The following is a 20,347-nucleotide window of genomic DNA, read 5'->3' on the forward strand; positions in this document are numbered from 1 at the left end:
AAAGGCACCATCAACGTTCTAATGAAGCCTCACTTCCGTTTTGCATGGTGGTGTAGATATTCGGTTTCACGAATCACAGGCAGGACTAAGGAGTAGGCAAACACTCTCCTGCACAGTAACACTCAGACACCAGAGAGAGAGAGGGGGGGCCTGACACCAGAGGGGGGGGGGGGGGTATCTCTGTCACACACACTCTCTCACACAGTCTTTCACAGTCAATGTCTTTCTCTCTCTCACTCACTCTATGTCTCACACTGTATCACATTCACTCTCTATGTGTCACACAGTCACTCACACACTCTCTTGGTCTCATACACTGTCTCACAGACAGTCTGTCTCTCACACATACTCTCTCTCTCGCACACACTGTATCTGTGTGAAACACACTCTCTCTCTCACACTGTATCTCACATACGCACTTGCACACACTCTCATTCTCACACACACACTCGCACCCAGACTCACTCTCTCATACACATACACTCGCACATTCACTCTCTCTCACACACAGTCACTCTCACATACACTCTCTCAAACATGCACACTCTGAGGAAAACCTTGCTAGCGCCCATTTCATTTGTGTCAGAAACAGGCCTTTTTTACTAGTCTTTAATAAAGGCGTCAGTCCATGTTTCTTGTAATCTCCTCCGGTAGTGACATATACTTTCGCTTTTGCCTCAGTTCACAAAATAATACCAATGGAGGTCAGCTGTATACGTTCTGATTTGACCCACTATTCTTCGCTCCAACTCCTTGGAGCTAGCGCAGTTGATTTAACCAAACAGTTTTATATCTTTTATCACTTAAAGTCAGCTCTCCACTTTTAGACTGAATCTGCTATTCCTCACTCCAACTCCTTGACGCTAGCACAACTCCTTCAGAAAAACAGTTTTGTTACGTGCATCAAATTCTTCAATGACTTCTTTTTAACATCCAAAAGAAGAAACATGTGACTGCACATTCATATTGTCCTTTTCTTACTGATACATACTGGCATCTTATTGTTACCAATATTGTGTTTGCATGCTGTGACCCAACACGTATGTGTTTTGCTCATACAGCGTCTTCAGGGGTCAGTAATTCTAAATGAAACAGCAAAGATATATTTCAAATTGACTACTTCATTCTTTCCATACAATTATTAATACATTTCAAACAAACTTATAATGCTTACCGGCTGCCCTAAGCCGCTGGGTACTCAATCAATGTGGAGGAGTGGTCTAGTGGTTAGGGTGTTGGACTTTGGTCCTGGGGAACTGAGGCACTGAGTTTGATTCTCACTTCAGGCACAGGCAGCTCCTTGTGACTCTGGGCAAGTCACTTAACCCTCCATTGCCCCATGTAAGCCGCATTGAGCCTGCCATGAGTGGGAAAGCGCAAGGTACAAATGTAACAAAAAAATAAAAATCCACACCATACCCTTGTGGGAACGTCTGAACGATGCCCGCGCATGCGCATGGTGTGGCACAGGAAATCAGTGCTTTAGATACCATCACTCATAGATTAAGCCAATCAATTTCCTTATTAAGACCATGTGGGATAACCATGTTCCATTGGAAAATCAACCTCTGCTCTTTCCTTAACAACATACGGGGAACACTGCCTCCTCTCTGTGTTCTAATCTGATTAAGAACAACAAAACGTAGTTCTTGTACTGCATGCTGTATTTGTGCCCAATGGGACACTAACCTGCTTATAATCGAACGAGAAAAACGCCCAAGTTCCGACCTAAATCGGGAGATGGACGTTTATCTCACAAAAACGAATAACGCGGTATAATCGAAAGCCGAACTTGGACGTTTTCAACTGCACTCCATCGCGGAAGCGTACGAAGTTGACGGGGGCGTGTCAGAGGCGTGGTGAAGGCGGGACTGGGGCATGGTTATCACCCGAACAGAGATGGGCGCCTTTCGCTGATAATGGAAAAAAAGTATGCGTTTGTAGCTAGAATTTAGGGCACTTTTCTTGGACCCTGTTTTTTCACGAATAAGGCCCCAAAAAGTGCCCTAAATGACCAGATTACCACCGGAGGGAATCGGGGATGACCTCCCCTGACTCCCCCAGTGGTCACTAACCCCTCCCACCACAAAAAAATGATGTTTCACAACTTTTTATTTTCACCCTCAAATGTCATACCCGCCTCCCTGACAGCAGTATGCAGGTCCCTGGAGCAGTTGTTAGGGGGTGCAGTGGACTTCAGGCAGGTGGACCCAGGTCCATCCCCCCCCACCTGTTACAATTGTGCTGCTTAATGCTTAGTCGTCCAACCCCCCCAAACCCCCTGTACCCACCTGTAGGTGCCCCCCTTCACCCCTTAGGGTTATAGTAATGGTGTAGACTCGTGGGCAGTGGATTTTGAGGGGAATTTGGGGGGCTCAACACACAAGGGAAGGGTGCTATGCACCTGGGAGCTCTTTAACTTTTTTGTTTTTTTTTGTAAAAGTGCCCCCTAGGGTGCCCGGTTGGTGTCCTGGCATGTGAGGGGGACCAGTGCATTACGAATCCTGGCCCCTCCCACGAACAAATGCCTTGGATTTATTCGTTTTTGAGCTAGGCGCTTTCATTTTCCATTATCGCTGAAAAACAAAAACGCCCAGCTCACAAATTGTCGAATAAAACATGGACGTCTATTTTTTTCGAAATACGGTTCGGTCCGCCCCTTCACGGACCCGTTCTTGGAGATAAACGCCCATGGACATAGACGTTTTCGTTCAATTATGCCCCTCTAAGGGAGCTTCCATGTGACCGATACGCAGATTACTTAAATGTTGAGCTACCCGTTTAATTTTCCGTGTGGTCTGGCCAATATACCAAAGACCACATGGACAACGGATGCCATATATACAATTGGATGAATTACAATCCGTTCTTCCTTGCAATACATATTTTTTTACCAGAAGAATAGGGAATTTGAATTTCCTTAACTTGCAATGCATATTGACAGTACAAGCATTGATGACAGGTGTAATGTCCATTATCTAATTTTACTATATTAGAGATAATGTTGTTTATGTGGTTTGGAGTAATGAGCTGTAGGAGAACAGTTGCTATTGTAAGGGATGGGTGGGAAGAGGGACAAAATAAGGGAATAACTTGAAAGCAGTTTGAGTAGTTTGCTTGTCATTGTAAAGTCGTTTATTTTACTTTTGTATGTTGAGACAAATTTGTGCTGACGTATCTAATTCTTTTATACTGTTTTCAATAAAACGTTGGAATATTAAAAAAAAAAAAAAAAAAGAAAGATGCTCAGTGAAACTGCGCATTAGTATCCATTTCCTGTGTCTAAATATAAGCATCCAAGCTAAAAAAACAAACAAACAAAAAAAACGCTTATATTTAGGCAGCAGAAAACAGATGTCAGAGTGTGCTTCACATTCGGGTTTTACAAAGTGCATGCACACAGCAGCCAAGCTTACTGGAGCTCTTCTGTGCATGCGTCAAGCACAATCCTCCCACGCCAAAGCACACTCCTCCTGCCGAACTCCTTAATGCTCAATGCTAAAAACGCGCCTATATTTGCATATCATTAGTGTTGAGCACTAGGTCATTATTCTGCACTGTTCTAGCGGTATTTTTACAGCGCTATTTGGAATAGCACCAGAGTTTTGAGCATCGGGGCCCAAGAGCTGAACTTAGGCATGTTTGATGTACTGCAAAGGCCCACAGGAGCAACCAGAATTATTGTGGGCCAACTGAAGTTTTTTTTGTATGTGACATCAATAATGGCTATTAGCCATATCATCTCTCTGTTGTATCAGCTGGGAAATGAGTGGTGCACCATCATCTGCAGTGTCTAGCTGATATTAAGAGGAGAAATGTCATAATCCCCCCCCCCCCCCCCCACACACACCCACGCAAAAAACTCAAAACAACAAATGTTCAAGAAAATAATGGGCTCTGGGCAGAAAACTTAGGCAAGAAAATTACTGGCAGGAGCTTGCATCCTCAGAACCCTGAGCTAGGAGAGCAGTTTCATCTCTACACTTCTGGATGCAGTCACCCACTCCTGTGCCTGACTCAAACCTGCTGCTGCGGCTAGGAAAGCGATTAGAATGTTGGGTATTATTAGGAAAGGTATGGAAAACAGGTGTGAGGATGTTATAATGCCGTTGTATCGCTCCATGGTGCGACCGCACCTTGAGTATTGTGTTCAATTCTGGTCGCCGCATCTCAAGAAAGATATAGTAGAATTGGAAAAGGTGCAGAGAAGGGCGACTAAAATGATAGCGGGGATGGGACGACTTCCCTATGAAGAAAGATTAAGGAGGCTAGGGCTATTCAGCTTGGAGAAGAGACGGCTGAGGGGAGACATGATAGAGGTATATAAAATAATGAGTGGAGTGGAACAGGTGGATGTGAAGCGTCTGTTCACGCTTTCCAAAAATACTAGGACTAGGGGGCATGCGATGAAACTACAGTGTAGTAAATTTAAAACAAATCGGAGAAAAGTTTTCTTCACCCAACGTATAATTAAACTCTGGAATTCGTTGCTGGAGAAAGTGGTGAAGGCGGTTAGATTAGCAGAGTTTAAAAAGGAGTTGGACGGTTTCCTAAAGGACAAGTCCATAAACCGCTACTAAATGGACTGGGGAAAAATCCACAATTCCAGGAATAACATGTATAGAATGTTTGTACGTTTGGGAAGCTTGCCAGGTGCCCTTGGCCTGGATTGGCCGCTGTCGTGGACAGGATGCTGGGCTCGATGGACCCTTGGTCTTTTCCCAGTATGGCATTACTTATGTACTTATATAATGGAAACAAAGTTAATACAGCCAGCATGAAACATCCTATATAATAAAAAGCACCTCCAACATTCTGACGCTGACTCCGTGGCACTGTAGGGTTCGTAAGTCTGTCATTCAGCGTTTCATTGGCTCTCACTGTCCCCGCCCTCATGTCGAGGAAACGGAACGCTGCATAGTTGCCAAGCAAACAAACGCGACATCACAGGAACGAACAACCAATCAGACAGAATGGAATTTGGAGGAGGGAAGTGGAGTGGATTGAATCTCCAACAATCAATCATATACAGGGAGGTACGAACATCAGTGGAGGCAAGTGCACAGAACGGAAGGGAAGACAAACATTTAATCACTTTGTCACTCTCACACATCACACACACCACACGCACACACACACACCACACGCGCGCGCACACACACACAATCACTCTGTGTATCTCTCACTTGCACTGTTTGTAAAACACACTGAGGCATATTTTCAAAGCACTTTGGGAGGCTAAGTTCCATAGGTTTCTATGGAACTTTGGGAGGCTAAGTGCTTTGAAAATGAGCCCCACTGTCACTCTCAGTCTCTCACATGGGCAACTGTATGTTGCATTCTCAGGAGTAAGGAGCTCTTCTGATGTGATTGTTAAACTGATTGAAGGGCCTGAACAAGGAAAACTTTTACCACATTGTAACACAATTTACACAAAAACTATTGTATATAAAGAAATCTTACACATGTAAACAACAATTATATTCAGAATACAACCGTGGAAACATTAATGGCAGGAACTCATTACATTGCTAGCGCCCGTTTCATTGAGTTAAGAAACGGGCCTTTTTTACTAGTAACTAAATAAATGTTGCTGTATCAACAAAGATGATTCTCAGTTAAAAACAAAAAAGTAGTCAAGTGTACATCAAACAAATAGTAAATCACTAGTAAAAAAGCCCCGTTTCTGATGCAAATGAAACGGGGGCTAGCAAGGTTTTCTTCAGATTGTGCATGTGGGAGTGTGTGTTCCTGCCCTCTCTCCCTCCCCCTCCCCCCTCCGAGTCCAGTCCTTCAGTGTTAAGTGTCCTGCTGTTCTGTGTTTTTGTTACAGAGAGAGTGAGGGCATCTCTCTCCCCTCCCCCCTCTGAGTCCTTCACTGTGTGAGATTTCGTGCTGTGCTGTTTTCCTTCACTCATGGGGAAACCGGATATCTCTGACGCTTCACACTTCCGGCTGGAGGCTTCATAGAACGTTGGTCTTGCCTTTTATATATATAGATCATTGCACACATGAAGATGAATCTAACACAGCCCCTTGTGAAATATGTCTCCATTTTCACTACTTACTGCTTGCAGCACATTCATTAAGTTTCCCTTCTTCATATATTCCATCACCAAAGAGTAGTTGCCATCCTCTAATATCAGGCCTAACAGCTTTACAACCCGACTGTGGTCCAGTCTGTGCATAATTTTACCTTCCTCAAGAAGAGAAGCATTAAATCTATAGAAAAAAAATAAAGGCAATATAAAGCAGAACTTACATTTCAGACTGGAAAGAGGCATGTCACATGTTAAAAATCAAAGATGGTATGATACAACAGACTACCTTAACATTTTTATGATTTCCAACACGTGGCATCTTGGAAAAAAAATTATTAAAAAGTTCTCAAAGTCTGTCTGCATTTTGTCCTCCCCAAAACTTGGATGGGAGGAGGAGCTAAGCACTTCCTCGCTTTTCATCTACTGTCAGCCCACATTCACATTTCAATCATTTTCTGCCCTTGCCTTGAGGGGTTCTGCCCTTAGGCAGCTGTACCTATCCCTTACCTTTTATTTAGCTGTGGTACAAGGTTGACAGCACTATAAATGGAAATCCTGTACTTGTACATATAAAAGGTACAAAGTGGGCACTGATAGTGCAAGCTTCCCCTTACTGATCTGCCAGTGTGCCTCATGGTCCTTCTCTTGAGGGATCATATGTAAGGGTGAGAGAATAAATCGGGTCCCATTCCCATGGCTGTCCAATAATTGGGCTCTCTGAGGCTGCCAACTTACTCAGTGCGCTGGGGCCCGGTGTAGACCGTTTTCAGGACCACCAATCCATGCCTTCTGTGACAACATAAAAACACCATTCCAAAGCCTCCCGCATCTAGTGGCTCCTTGTCCAGCAGGTCACCACTGCTCATCCGGATATCATCCAATGGCATCTTTCCAGCTTCGAAGAATATCCCTCAGGTGAACCTGAAAAGGATTCAGATAAATAAAAATAAAGGGAGGTTAACAGCAGATTTATAAACATGAAGTTCCACCCAGAATTGACACTTTTTTCATTGTGTTTTACCAATAATGGTGGAATTAAAGTTAAATTTGCAGACACAAAGTTATTCAAAGTTGTTAAATCACAAGAGGATTGTGAAAAATTAGAAGAGGACCTTATGAGATTGGGAGATTGGGCGACTAAATGGCAGATGATGTTTAATGTGAGCAATTGCAAAGTGATGCATGTGGGAAAGAGGAACCCGAACTATAGCTACATGATGCAAGGTTCCACATTAGGAGTCACCGACAAGGAAAGGGATCTAGGTGTCATCACTGATATGTTGAAACCCTCTGCTCAGTGTGCGGTGGCTGCTAAGAAAGCAAATAGAATGTTAGGTATTATTAGGAAAGGAATGGAAAACAAAAATGAGGACGTTATAATGCCTTTGTATTGCTCCATGGTACGACCGCATCTTGAATATTGTGTGCAGTTCTAGTCACTGCATCTCAAAATGATATAGTGGAATTGGAAAGGTACAGAAGAGCGATGTAAATGAGGGGATGGGACGACCTCCTTATGAAGAAAGGCTGAAGCATCTAGGGCTCTTCAGCTTGGAGAAAAGACGGCTTGAGAGGAGATATGATAGAGGTCTATAAAATAATGAGTGGAGTGGAACGGGTAGATGTGAATCGTTTGCTTACTCTTTCCAAAAATACTAGGACTAGGGGGCATGTGATGAAATTACAAAGTAGTACATTTAAAACGAATCGGAGAAAATTTTTATTCACTCAAAGTGTAATTAAACTCTGGAATTCGTTAAAGGCGGTTAGCTTAGCGGGGTTTATATATATATATACAGTGCAATCAGCTTAAGTGCAAGGGTCTGGGACCAAAGAAATACATGCAGTTAACCAGAGTATGCACTTAACCGTTGTGACCCAAAGAAGCTTGACATCTGATAAACACATGTACAGTACTGTTTATTATTACAGTGAAACCTTGGTTTTCGTTGACTTCGGATTTCGTCGGTTTCGGTTATCGTCGATTTTTTTCACGAAAATTTTGTCTCAGTTTTCGTCGATCACCTCGGATTTCGTCGGCGTGACCACGCAGCTAATCTAGCTTCTCCAATAATCATGATGCACTAGATCTGAGAAAAAATTATTTAAAAAAACATTTTTTAAATTTATGGGTATACAACATTTGTTGATCTTTGGTGTTTTTTGGTTTAGTAAACATTTAATGCCAAGAAGCGCAGAGTGATGCACTTGGGGTACAGAAACCCAAAAGTGAGATACCGAAAAGGATAAGAGAGATTATTAAGCTCTACTGAGGAGAGAGACCTTGGGGTGTTGGTGTCTGAGGATCTGAAGGTAACGAAACAATGTGAGAAGGCGACGGCCGTGGCCAGAAGGATGCTAGGCTGCATAGAGAGGGGTATAACCAGCAGACGAAAGGAGGTGTTGATGCCCCTCTACAAATCGTTGGTGAGGTCCCACTTGGAGTATTGTGTTCAGTTTTGGAAGCAATGCAAAGAAAAGCTACAAAAACGGTATGGGATTTGCGTTGCAAACCATACGAGGAGAGACTTGCCAACCTGAACATGTATACCTTGAAGGAAAGGAAAAACAGGGGTGACATGATACAGACGTCCTGTCACGGTCTCAGGCTCAAAACAAACAGTCATGGACTCTGGAACAATATGAGCCCTTGGCCTACTGTCGTCGAGTGGCAGCAGGAGACAAACCCCCCAACCAGGACTGGACTAACAAGCAAGGATGGAGCTGGATTCTGGAACGGACTTGGCTCGGCTGGAATGGACTTGGCTAGGCAAGAACCGGATGCTGGAACGGACTTGGCTTGGCTGGAACCGGATTCTGGAACAAACTTGGCTTGGCTGGAACCGGATACTGGAACAAGCTTGGCGGGAACAGGATTCTTAAACAAGCTTGACTGGAACAGGATTCAGGATTCTCAAACAGGCCTGGCGGACACAAGCAGGGTCAGAACTAAAGCTGAAGGCTTGCAGGGCAGACACAAGCAGGATAGGAACTGAAGCTAAAGACAAACAGGGCAGACACAAAGCTGACCCACCCAGACAAACAACAGAACTAAGGCTGAAGCTGAAGGTAGAGGGGACTAGAGCAAGCAGGGCTGGACACAAAGCTGACCCACACAGACTAACAGAGAAGAACAGAAGCAGAAGTGCACACAGGCACCCTAAACAAGAAATCAAGACAGAAGTGTCCACGGGCGCACGGACAATGAACAAGGCAGAAGTGCACACAGGCACACAGACTATGAACAAGGCAACAAGAAAATCAAGACAGAAGTGCCCATGGGCGCACGGACAATGAACAAGGCAGAAGTGCTCACAAGCTGGACAGGGCAAAGACGGGACTTGAGGTAATTTAAAACAAACCCTAGCAGCTCAAGGACCTGAATAATCATTTGCATGGACTCCTGAGCACCCTCCGGAGAAGTGCTCTTTGCCATCCAGTCATCGAGATATGGGAACACATGGACTCCCAGTCTGCATAGTGACACTGTAACTACCGCTAGACATTTGGTGAAGACCCTTGCAACCTGCCTCTCACCCCCCCCCAGTAAGAGTAGCCCCAGAGGCACTACATAAAAAGGGAAAAAAATGGTGGGGGGGAGGGGAGTAGCAACAACACTGGGAAGGCAAACATATTAAGGCCTCATCTGGGGTGGCAAGAAAGTAAAAAGCATTTAAACTGTGGAAAAATGCCAGCCCACACTGCTGGGGTATTGTTAAGTAAGTAATAACAATTTTATTGGTAATTTCCCTCAAAATAAGTAAGTACAGGATTAAATATTTAGCAAAACAACAATTTTAAAAAAAGGATAAAAGTCAATCAGTCATAAAGAGAGAGTTCTTGTATCAAGTCCTTAGACATGACTAGGAACCCCTTAGGAAAATTATTTTCTTCCATACTTCCTACAGATCAATCCACAGATGAGTGGTTTATGTCCCTCTACCAGCAGGTGCAGATAGAGAGAACACCAGAGCTCTGCCATAAAGGATACTGTGCAGCAGCCTCACTTTCAGTATTCTATCTCAGCAGGTGGATGGACATATCCTGTGCAGATCTCTGAATTGAGGCTTGGTCCTAGCCTGTTCCCTCAGGTTTAGTTGAGCTAGGGGCTCATGGCTGTGCTTGACCAGTACAGGGTACACCTGGTGGTGCCAGATCTTTCCTCTACCCCTTCCCTGTCTCCAGGCCCTTGTAGAATTTCAGCGCTCTGATCCTCTGCTTCCTGACACTCCTGCCTAAAAAAAGTAGCAGCAGAGCGATATAAAAGCAAAAGTAACAGCTTTGTGCTGTGCGCGACAGGCATTGGCATTATGTTTCTGCCTTGCGTAACATGGTGAGTGTTTATTTCTTACCCTGGTGGGAGCTGTTCGTTTGGCTCCCGTGGCACTTGCCAGGGAACGTGCTCCCTGAAAAGTGATGATTTCCCCAGAAGTGCTCAGGATCAGTTTGGTAGGTTGGGCCTCCGACCTGGATTCCCGTGCTTCAGCTGTGCCTGGTGGGGTGCTTGTTCGCTATGATGTGGTCCTGCTGGGAAGGAAGGGGATAATGGTTGAGCACTTACAAAACTTACTGAACAGGCTGAAAAGTGGTGCCTTAATAGGACCTTTCCGTTCGCTCCCCTAGCCTTCCTGGAGCTTAGCTGCTTACTTTTGGGACTGTTCTTTAAGCACTTTCAGCAGTCCAGCGTTAGCTGATGAATTCTCCTTACTGTATTTCAGTCGGAGGCGTTACTCAGCACTCTTACTGTGCTGTATAGGAGTGCGGTGGTAAGGGCCAGTATTTTTTTTTATGGCCCTGTAAGTCTTGTCCCCTGCACGGATCCAAGCTGGAGGGGCAATTGCCCCATGGGTTTGGCCTACTTCTGCTGGACTTCGGTTTGGAATCTGAACCAATTAGACAGATTATCGCGATATCACTTTTCCCCACTTATACCTGCTTTCAGATATTGGTATTGTGCTGTGGTTGGGTGTTTAAACTTCACTTCCAAGGGCTGTGGCTGCATTTGGGTTGCTCTGCCCTCACAGGCACCCAGGGACTCTCCAAGTCAGCTCTATGCCTTGTTGAGCTTTCTGTTTTGGTTAGCTCATATATGCTACAGTTCAGGTATCTAGGGAAGAGTAGAGGCACTCTCAGCCTTGCTCCAGTTAGGCCACTGGGCCTCCACAAGCTCTCTCTCTCTCATTATTCTTTGTCCCAGTTGAGATTATACATATCTTTGAAAGTGTTGGTTCCTGCTTTATAAGCAGGTGTGGTCTTTGACGGGAGTGTATACTCCCAGCTTCCAGGGTTTTGAGTCCTATGCCGCTGTTGCTGTGGCACTAAGCAGTTTTTCGAACAGCAGTATTAGAAGGATGGCATTTGTGTAAAAAAAACATAAAAAAAACCACATGGGGTAAGTCCAATGTAGATGGTACTGTGAGCAGTTTTCCCTTTTCTAAGGCTTCCCTTTACAGGCAGCGATTGCACCTGAGGTCCGGGGAACCAGAGGCCTGGCCATTGAGCTCCTGTCATCTGCCTAGCAGCTATGCACCCTGGTAACATCCTGAAGCAGGTCTGTTTATTTACCGCTTTCTACATAGTCCACATTTCCCCACCTCACTAGCCTCTTTCACTACAATGCCGTTGACTGTTTGTTGTAGAACTGATGTATGCTTTTTGTAAATTTCTGTAAGCCACATTGGGCCTGCCCTTGGGTGGGAAAATGTGGGATATAAATGCTATAAATAAATAAATAGTCGCATTAGAGGCCATCTCTGTGATTCTGCTTTCCTAGACTAGCAGTTTATTTGCCCTCACAGTTTGGCGACCTGGTTCTACTCTAGGTTTTTCACTCGTACCTTTCTCATAGCATGGCAGTAAAGATGGTGTTTAGTTAGAGTCAGGCTTACTCCTGTTGACTCCATGTTTCTGGGAGAAATGTTACATTTTGAGTTACTTGCCGAGATTAGTGCACTCCTCCCAGATTTCTCTTGGTCTCCATGTTAATCTTGCATCCTCTGTGCTGACAGGGTGGCATTTTCTCCGGGTGCAGTTTTTACATAAAAATAGCTTTTTTTATGGAAGGTGGCTGGTTTTCAAACTGAAGGTCACAGGTTCAAGGCTGGCTTGTCCATTATATTAGAAGCTGTTTCCAATGGAACATATTTGATTTCATTCTCTCTTACTATTTATTTGTAGCATTTGTATCCCACATTTTCCCACCAATTTGTAGGCTCAATGTGGCTTACATTTGCCATAATGGCAGTTGCCATTTCCGGGTAGCAGAATTACAAATGGTATTGCATTAAGGTGCATACATATATGGTAACATACATGGAACATGGCATACATGGGATAGGAGGAAATGTCCTATTGTGGATTAAAAACTGGTTGAAGGATAGGAAACAGAGAGTGGGGTTAAATGGGCAGTATTCACAATTGAGAAGGGTAGTTAGTGGGGTTCCTCAGGGGTCCGTGCTAGGACCGCTGCTTTTTAATATATTTATAAATGATTTAGAGATGGGAGTAACTAGCGAGGTAATTAAATTTGCTGATGACACAAAGTTATTCAAAGTCGTTAAATCGCGACAGGATTGTGAAAACTTACAAGAGGACCTTACGAGACTGGGAGACTGGGCGGCTAAATGGCAGATGATGTTTAATGTGAGCAAGTGCAAGGTGATGCATGTGGGGAAAAAAGAACCCGAATTATAGCTACGTCATGCAAGGTTCCACGTTAGGAGTTATTGTTCAAGAAAGGGATCTGGGTGTCGTCGATAATACACTGACACCTTCTGCTCAGTGTGCTGCTGCGGCTAAGAAAGCGAATAGAATGTTGGGTATTATTAGGAAAGGTATGGAAAACAGATGTGAGGATGTTATAATGCCGTTGTATCGCTCCATGGTGCGACCGCACCTTGAGTATTGTGTTCAATTCTGGTCGCCGCATCTCAAGAAAGATATAGTGGAATTGGCAAAGGTGCAGCGAAGGGCGACTAAAATGATAGCGGGGATGGGACGACTTCCCTATGAAGAAAGACTAAGGAGGCTAGGGCTATACCGCTTGGAGAAGAGACGGCTGAGGGGAGACATGATAGAGGTATATAAAATAATGAGTGGAGTGGAACAGGTGGATGTGAAGCGTCTGTTCACGCTTTCCAAAAATACTAGGACTAGGGGGCATGCGATGAAACTACAGTGTAGTAAATTTAAAACAAATCGGAGAAAATTTTTCTTCGCCCAACGTGTAATTAAACTCTGGAATTCGTTGCCGGAGAAAGTGGTGAAGGCGGTTAGCTTAGCAGAGTGGACGGTTTCCTAAAGGACAAGTCCATAAACCGCTACTAAACGGACTTGGAAAACTCCAAAATTCCAGGAATAACATGTATAGAATGTTTGTACATTTGGGAAGCTTGCCAGGTGCCCTTGGCCTGGATTGGCCGCTGTCGTGGACAGGATGCTGGGCTCGATGGACCTTTGGTCTTTTCCCAGTGTGGCATTACTTATGTACATGGAACAGATCATGGTATATATACAGTGAAACCTCGGTTTTCGTCGATTTTTTTCGCGAACATTTTGTCTCGGTTTTCGTCGATCGCCTTGGATTTCGTTGGCGTGACCACGCAGCTAATCTTGCGTTCTCACGTGTCGTTCTTCTGGGGCGTTGTTTCCAGTTGTGGGATCACACTGTTGCTGTTTTCGGACCCAAATTTCTTCGTTTTGCCACAATACTGCTTGCTGCTGGTTGAGTGCCTGTATCAAAGTCCTTGCAGGTATATAAGGACCCAAATTTCTTCGTTTTGCCACAATACTGCTTGCTGCTGGTTGAGTGCCTGTATCAAAGTCCCTGCAGGTACATAAGGACCCAAATTTCTTCGTTTTGCCACAATACTGCTTGCTGCTGGTTGAGTGCCTGTATCAAAGTCCCTGCAGGTACATAAGGACCCAAATTTCTTCGTTTTGCCACAATACTGCTTGCTGCTGGTTGAGTGCCTGTATCAAAGTCCCTGCAGGTACATAAGGACCCAAATTTCTTCGTTTTGCCACAATACTGCTTGCTGCTGGTTGAGTGCCTGTATCAAAGTCCCTGCAGGAACATAAGGACCCAAATTTCTTCGTTTTGCCACAATACTGCTGCTGCTGGTTGAGTGCCTGTCTCAAAGTCCCTGCAGGTACATAAGGACCCAAATTTCTTCGTTTTGCCACAATACTGCTGCTGCTGGTTGAGTGCCTGTATCAAAGTCCCTGCTGGTATTAGGACCCAAATTTCGTCGTTTTGTCACAATACTACTACAGCTGGTTGAGTGCCTGTATCAAAGTCCCTGCCTGCTCTCATCATGGGACCCAAAAAAGTTTCTATGGGCAGCAGTCCTTCAAAGAACAAGGACAGGAACACGATTGAGTTGAAGAAGGAAATCATTGAAAAATACGAGAGTGGAATTAAGATTGCTGAAATCGCCTGCATGTACGGGAAGTGACTATCCACGATAAGTTCAATCGTTGCAAAAAAGGAAGCAATAAAGGAGGCAAAAGTAGCAAAAGGTGTGAATGCGATAACAAAAGAGATCACAAACAATTGAAGATGTGGAACAGTTATTATTAATTTGGATCAATCAAAAACAGTTAGATGGCGATTCTGTTTCTGAGGCCATCATATGTGAAAAGGCCAGACTGCTGTATGCCGATCTCATAAAGAAAATGCCTGGGACGAGTGCTACTTCACTAAGTGATTTTAAGGCCAGCAGAGGCTGGTTCGAAAAATTCAAGAGGCGCACTGGCATACACAGTGTTACTAGGCACGGAGAAGCTGCGAGTTCGGACAAGTCTGGTGCTGAAAAATTTGTGTCTGAATTCAAAGATTACTTAGAGGCTGAAGGATTCATCCCCCAACAAGTCTTCAACTGTGATGAAACTGGCCCATTTTGGAAGAAAATGCCAAAGCGAACGTTCATTACACAGGAGGAAACGGCACTGCCAGGACATAAGCCTATGAAAGATAGGTTTACTCTTCTGTTGTGTGGTAATGCTAGTGGTGATTGTAAAGTGAAGCCCTTACTGGTGTACCATTCAGAAACTCCTAGAGTATTCAGCAGAAACAATGTGATCAAAAGTAAACTGTGTGTGATGTGGAGAGCAAACATGAAAACATGGGTCACGAGGGCAATTTTCATTGAGTGGATGAATGAAGTGTTTGGCCCAAGTGTGAAAAAATACCTCCAGGAAAATCATTTGCCCCTTAAGTGCCTCCTATTAATGGACAATGCTCTTTAACATCCTCCAGGTTTGGAAGATGCACTGTTAGAGCAGTTCAGTTTTATCACTGAAGTTCTTGCCCCCTAATACCACACCACTCATCCAGCCCATGGACCAGAATGTCATTTCCAATTTCAAGAAACTGTACACAAAAGCATTGTTTCAAAGGTGCTTTGAGGTGACATCAGATACAGAATTGTCCTTAAGAGAGTTCTGGAAAAACCATTTCAACATTCTCAACTGCATCAGCCTCATAGATAAGGCTTGGCAGTGAGTGACATCCTGGACGATAAATTGTGGATGGAAGAAATTATGGCCAGGATGTGTGCATGAGAGAGATTTTTCTTCACCCAACGTATAATTAAACTCTGGAATTCGTTGCCGGAGAAAGTGGTGGAGGCAGTTAGCTTAGCAGAGTTTAAAAAGGGGTTGGACGGTTTCCTAAAGGACAAGTCCATAAACCGCTACTAAATGGACTTGGGAAAAATCCACAATTCCGGGAATAACATGTATAGAATGTTTGTACGTTGGGAAGCTTGCCAGGTGCCCTTGGCCTGGATTGGCCGCTGTCGTGGACAGGATGCTGGGCTCGATGGACCCTTGGTCTTTTCCCACAATGGCATTACTTATGTACTTAGAAGGGTTAGATCCTTCACCTGATGACCCTACACATGTTGTGCAGTCAATTGTTCATTTAGGTAATTCCATGGGTTTGGAGGTGAGTGGTAAGGATGTGGAAGAGTTGGTGGATGACCACAGAGAAGAACTCACCACTGAAGAGCTGCAAGACCTTCAACTAGAAGTGCAACAGACGGCAGATGAAGAAGTTGCTTCGGATAATGAGGAAGAAACAGTAGAGAATGTGCCTTCTTCAGAGATTAAGGACATCCTCTCCATGTGGAGTAAAGTACAGGTGTTTGTGGAGAAAAATTACCCAGACAAAGCAGTTGCAAGCCGTGTCTGTAACTTTATCAATGATAATGTGTTGCCCCATTTTAGGGGAATCTTAAAGAGGCATGGGTCCACAGACTCTGAAGCTGGTCCTAGTGGCAAAAGAACAAGAAGGGAAGTGACCCCCCCCCCCCAGAAGCTGGTCCTAGTGGCAAACGAACAAGAGAGGAAGTGACCCCCCCCCCCAGAAGCTGGTCATAGTGGCAAAAGAACAAGAAGGGAACTGACCCCCCCAGAAGCTGGTCCTAGTGGCAAAAGAACAAGAGGGGAAGTGACCCTCCCCCAGAAGCTGGTCCTAGTGGCAAAAGAACAAGAGGGGAAGTGACCCCCCCCAGATAGTGTCCTTATGGAGGGGGATCCTCCTTCCAAACAATAATCTCTGCTCCTCTCTCTCCATCTTCCATACACCAAGAAGAGTCTTCAGAAAGGTAAATGCCATGTTAAATGTTCATTTATTCTATACACTTGTCTTGTTTATTCATTTTTAATAAAAAATTACTTGTTGCCTCAGTTTTCGTCGATAGATTTCGGACGAATTATCGACGAAAACCGAGGTTTCACTGTATATATCATGCATGTGCATATTTACATGGTAAAGAAAATAAATTATGGTCTTGCATGAAGTTTCTGAGAATAAGTTGGATTGTAACATACATTAGGTCATCGATTATAGAGAGTTGGATTATATAAATTGGATTGTAATATACTTTAGGTCATCGATTATAGAGAGTTCCTGTTCAGCATAAGGTTGAAGTGGTAATGCTTGATCATGAATATCAAAGAGGTGATCAGTCATGAGGTAAAAGATCGGTTATGTATAGATCGTGTGTAGCGTTGTTATTTAGTATTTAAGATGGATGTTTGTGGTATGCCTTCTTGAAAAGATCTGTTTTCAGTAGCCTTGCATGACTGAAGGAGGGTTTCAGGGGTGGCCCCTCTAGACGGGGTCTAGGTCCTTGCAGGATGGGGTCAATTGGCCTTTTCTGGTTTCCCTACGCCACCTTTCTCCATCTCTGGAGGTCTAGTCTTGCTCCAATGTTGAGCCTTGATCCTGGAGGCGTCATGGCCAGCTCCGTCTATAGGTCGGGCCTGGCTCTAGTTTGGGATGTGGCGCCAGGCTCCCTCAGGCCATCGCGCTTTGCACCCTCTCTGCACATCGAGTCTTGCTCAGTTTCTGGCTGTTGAGCCTTGATTTGTCTCTGGGGGTCGAGACTTCTGCTGTCTGTCCAGGTGAGGACTGACTCCGGGGGCGCAGGGCTCCATATCTGGGTATTGGTACTGGCCCTGTCTCTGGCGGTCAGGACTTGTCCAGTCTCCAGTTGGTGGCCTTGCTCCATTACCGGGTTTCGTTCTGGTTTTGGCTGCAGAACTGTGCGCCATCTTGGGATGCTGGGTCTTGCTCCTTCTCTGGATATAGAGTCTTGCTCCATCATCATTGAAAGTCAGGACTGGCTCCGTCTGCTGGAGTCATGCCACGCTCCATTTTCGGATATCGTCCAGAGGTCAGTCTATGGTTTCCGTGCCTTTCTCGATTCCTGGAGCCCGGCCTTTCGCCGTAGCTCCTTATAGTGTTGGCTACCATTTTGGAATGTGGCACTTTGCTCCGTTTCTGGGAGTCAAGAATGGCTACACCTCAGGTTGTGGAGCTTTACCCTGTATCTGGCGGTCTAACCTTCCTCCGTCTCCAACTGCTGAGACAACTCTGGCTCTGCTGGTCGAGCCTTGCCTTGCCTCTGGCTGTCGAGACTGGTGCCATCTCTGACTTTAACACCTGGCTCCTTCTCTGTCTGGTGGGCTTGGCTCCAGCTCAGGCTTTCCCGCTGGTAGCGGAGCTGGGGGCCATCGCTGGATGTCAACCCTTGCTCTCTCTCTCTTGGATTGTCAGGCCTTGGTCTTCTCCCTGGAAGTCATGTTGTGGGCCGGCTCTGCTGGCAAGCCTTGCTTCTTCGCTGGCGGGCAAGCCTGTTCTTTGTCACTGGCTTTCAAGTCTTGATCCATATCCGCTTAGCCTGTCGTGCTTTCAGGTGGTTGAGCATTGCTCCGGCTCTGGGTACTGGGTCTTGCCTGGTAGATGGCAAGTGCGGCGGCTGCCCCCGTCAGTTGGGTTTAGCTCCATTATTGACTCTCGAGTCTTGTCAAGCCTTAATCCATTACTGGCTGCCGAGGTGGGCTCCGTTATGGCTGACACAGTTGATCCAACACTAGTTGCTGGACTGCTCCCATTGTTGGGGCTCCAGCTTGATCGGGAGGTCGAGCCTTGATTCATCTTCGGGTGTCGAACTTCCTCGTCCTTGGGCCTTCTTGGTTGAGACTACAACATTGCCTGTCAGATATTGCTTTTTATGCCTCTGGTCAGTGCCGCTTCCCTTAGTTCTGAAAGGCATTTTTTGAGAGGCCTGGTTTTGAGAAGTCTTGCCCCTCATCCTGCCTCTGCTTTTGGAGTCTGGCACCGGCAATGCCTATCGAGGTTGGTTATGGCTTTGTGGTTCCACCCCACTTAGGGGACTGTTTTGGTACATCCCATTCATCTCTGGATTGATCTGTGGGACACTATGGAAGGTAAAATTAATCCTTAACTGATTTTTTTCTTTCCATTAGTCCCAACAGATTAATCCAGAGGCCTGCCCTTTATTGTTCTTGTCTAAAACATGCTGTCTGGGTTTATTTCATTTTTCCAGATCCAATTTGGATTGTACCACAGGAATTACTTTATCTCGAGGATGCAGTTCTGTGCAAGGATGGTATGGGAGGAAGGCCGCGGTCATTGAAGACAGAGCCACTGGATCTCTCCCTGGTTGTCAGAGAAGCAGGAGTATACTTCATAGACTCATGGTCTCCTTACTGCTTTGGTACTGAACATACTGAAAGTGAGGCTGCTGCACAGTTTCCTTTATGGCAGAACTCTGGTGTTCTCTCTATCTCCACTTGCTGGTAGAAGGACATAACCCACTTGCCTCTGGATTGATCTGTAGGACTAATGGAAAGAAAATCATCATCAGGTAAGGACTAATTTTACCTTCCTCACTATTCTGAGGTCTCAGTTATAGCTCCCACCTTAGCTTCGGCTTTTTAGGTGCCCAAGCTGGGCACTCGCAAACCCTTTCAGCGGGTTCCATAAGAAAAACTCAAAGAAAACTTCACTTCACAGTTCATAGATCAGTACTTCGTTTAGATACTGTGTCGAGTGCTCTAAACTTCAAGAGAAAAAGCCAAAGCTATTATTACTAATATATCTCCTACAGGGAACACCTCCTTCCCAAAAGAGTAAAAGGAACCAGACTTATTTTCAGCAAAACATCAAAATCCCCTTGCCTCTATGTTCAGGATGCACTGGGGTGACCAGTCCTTCACACCACTGCACTAGGCCACTCTGTGGTACAGCTGGAACGTGCATCAGTCTTGTTCATCTTTCTTGTAGAGTGAAATTTTTTTTACTGCGGTTTGACTCCTCCGAGACCTTTCTTTGAGCCTTTGTGTTCACTGCCTACATAAACTGCTGTCCGCTGCCCTTCCAGTCCAGACCTCCTATGGTCTAGCAAGCTGTCTCGTCTTCTCATTCTGCTTCTTATATATTAAGCCTACTGTCATGATCCCATGCTTTGAACAAACAGTCACAGACTCTAGAACGTGAGCCCTTGGCCTACTGTCAACGAGCAACAGCAGGAGGCAAAATCCCCCAACCAAGACTGGACTAACAGGACTGGAGCTGTATACAGGTCAGGCTGGAACAGACAGACTGGAACAACAGGAGACTGGAACGGACTTGGCTTGGCTGGACCGGAACCGGATTCTGGAACAAGCTTGGCTTGACTGGACCGGAACCAAATGCTGGCACGGACTTGGCTTGACCAGACCGGAACCAAATGCTGGACTGGACTGGGATTCAGGATACTCAAAAACAAGATTCAGGATTTTCAAACAAGCTTGGCAGGAACAGAAGCTAAAAGCAAATAGAGCAGAGACAAACAGGAAGGGGACTGGAGCTGAAGGCAGAGGGGACTAGAGCAAGCAAGACAGACTAGGCAGAACTCAAGTTGACCCACACAGACAAACAACAGAACTAAGGCTGAAGCTAAAGGTAGAGGAGACTAGAACAGTAAGGCAGACTAGCAGGACACAAAACA

General features: G+C 45.1%; 1 protein-coding gene across 1 annotated transcript in view; it reads right to left on the minus strand.

The window, feature by feature from the left end:
- Nucleotides 1-20,347, minus strand: part of LOC115482196 (receptor-interacting serine/threonine-protein kinase 1-like) — a 55,513-nt gene that overhangs the window by 20,275 nt on the left and 14,891 nt on the right. The window contains exons 2-3 of the mRNA XM_030221846.1: nt 6,777-6,962; nt 6,069-6,222 (exon numbers count right to left, since the gene is read on the minus strand). Of these exons, the coding sequence (XP_030077706.1) occupies nt 6,069-6,222; nt 6,777-6,928 (306 nt within the window). The 5' untranslated portion in view covers nt 6,929-6,962. The remainder of the gene's footprint in view (nt 1-6,068; nt 6,223-6,776; nt 6,963-20,347) is intronic.

The sequence above is a fragment of the Microcaecilia unicolor genome, chromosome 1, assembly GCF_901765095.1.
Source record: "Microcaecilia unicolor chromosome 1, aMicUni1.1, whole genome shotgun sequence".
Classification (NCBI taxonomy): Eukaryota; Metazoa; Chordata; class Amphibia; order Gymnophiona; family Siphonopidae; genus Microcaecilia; species Microcaecilia unicolor.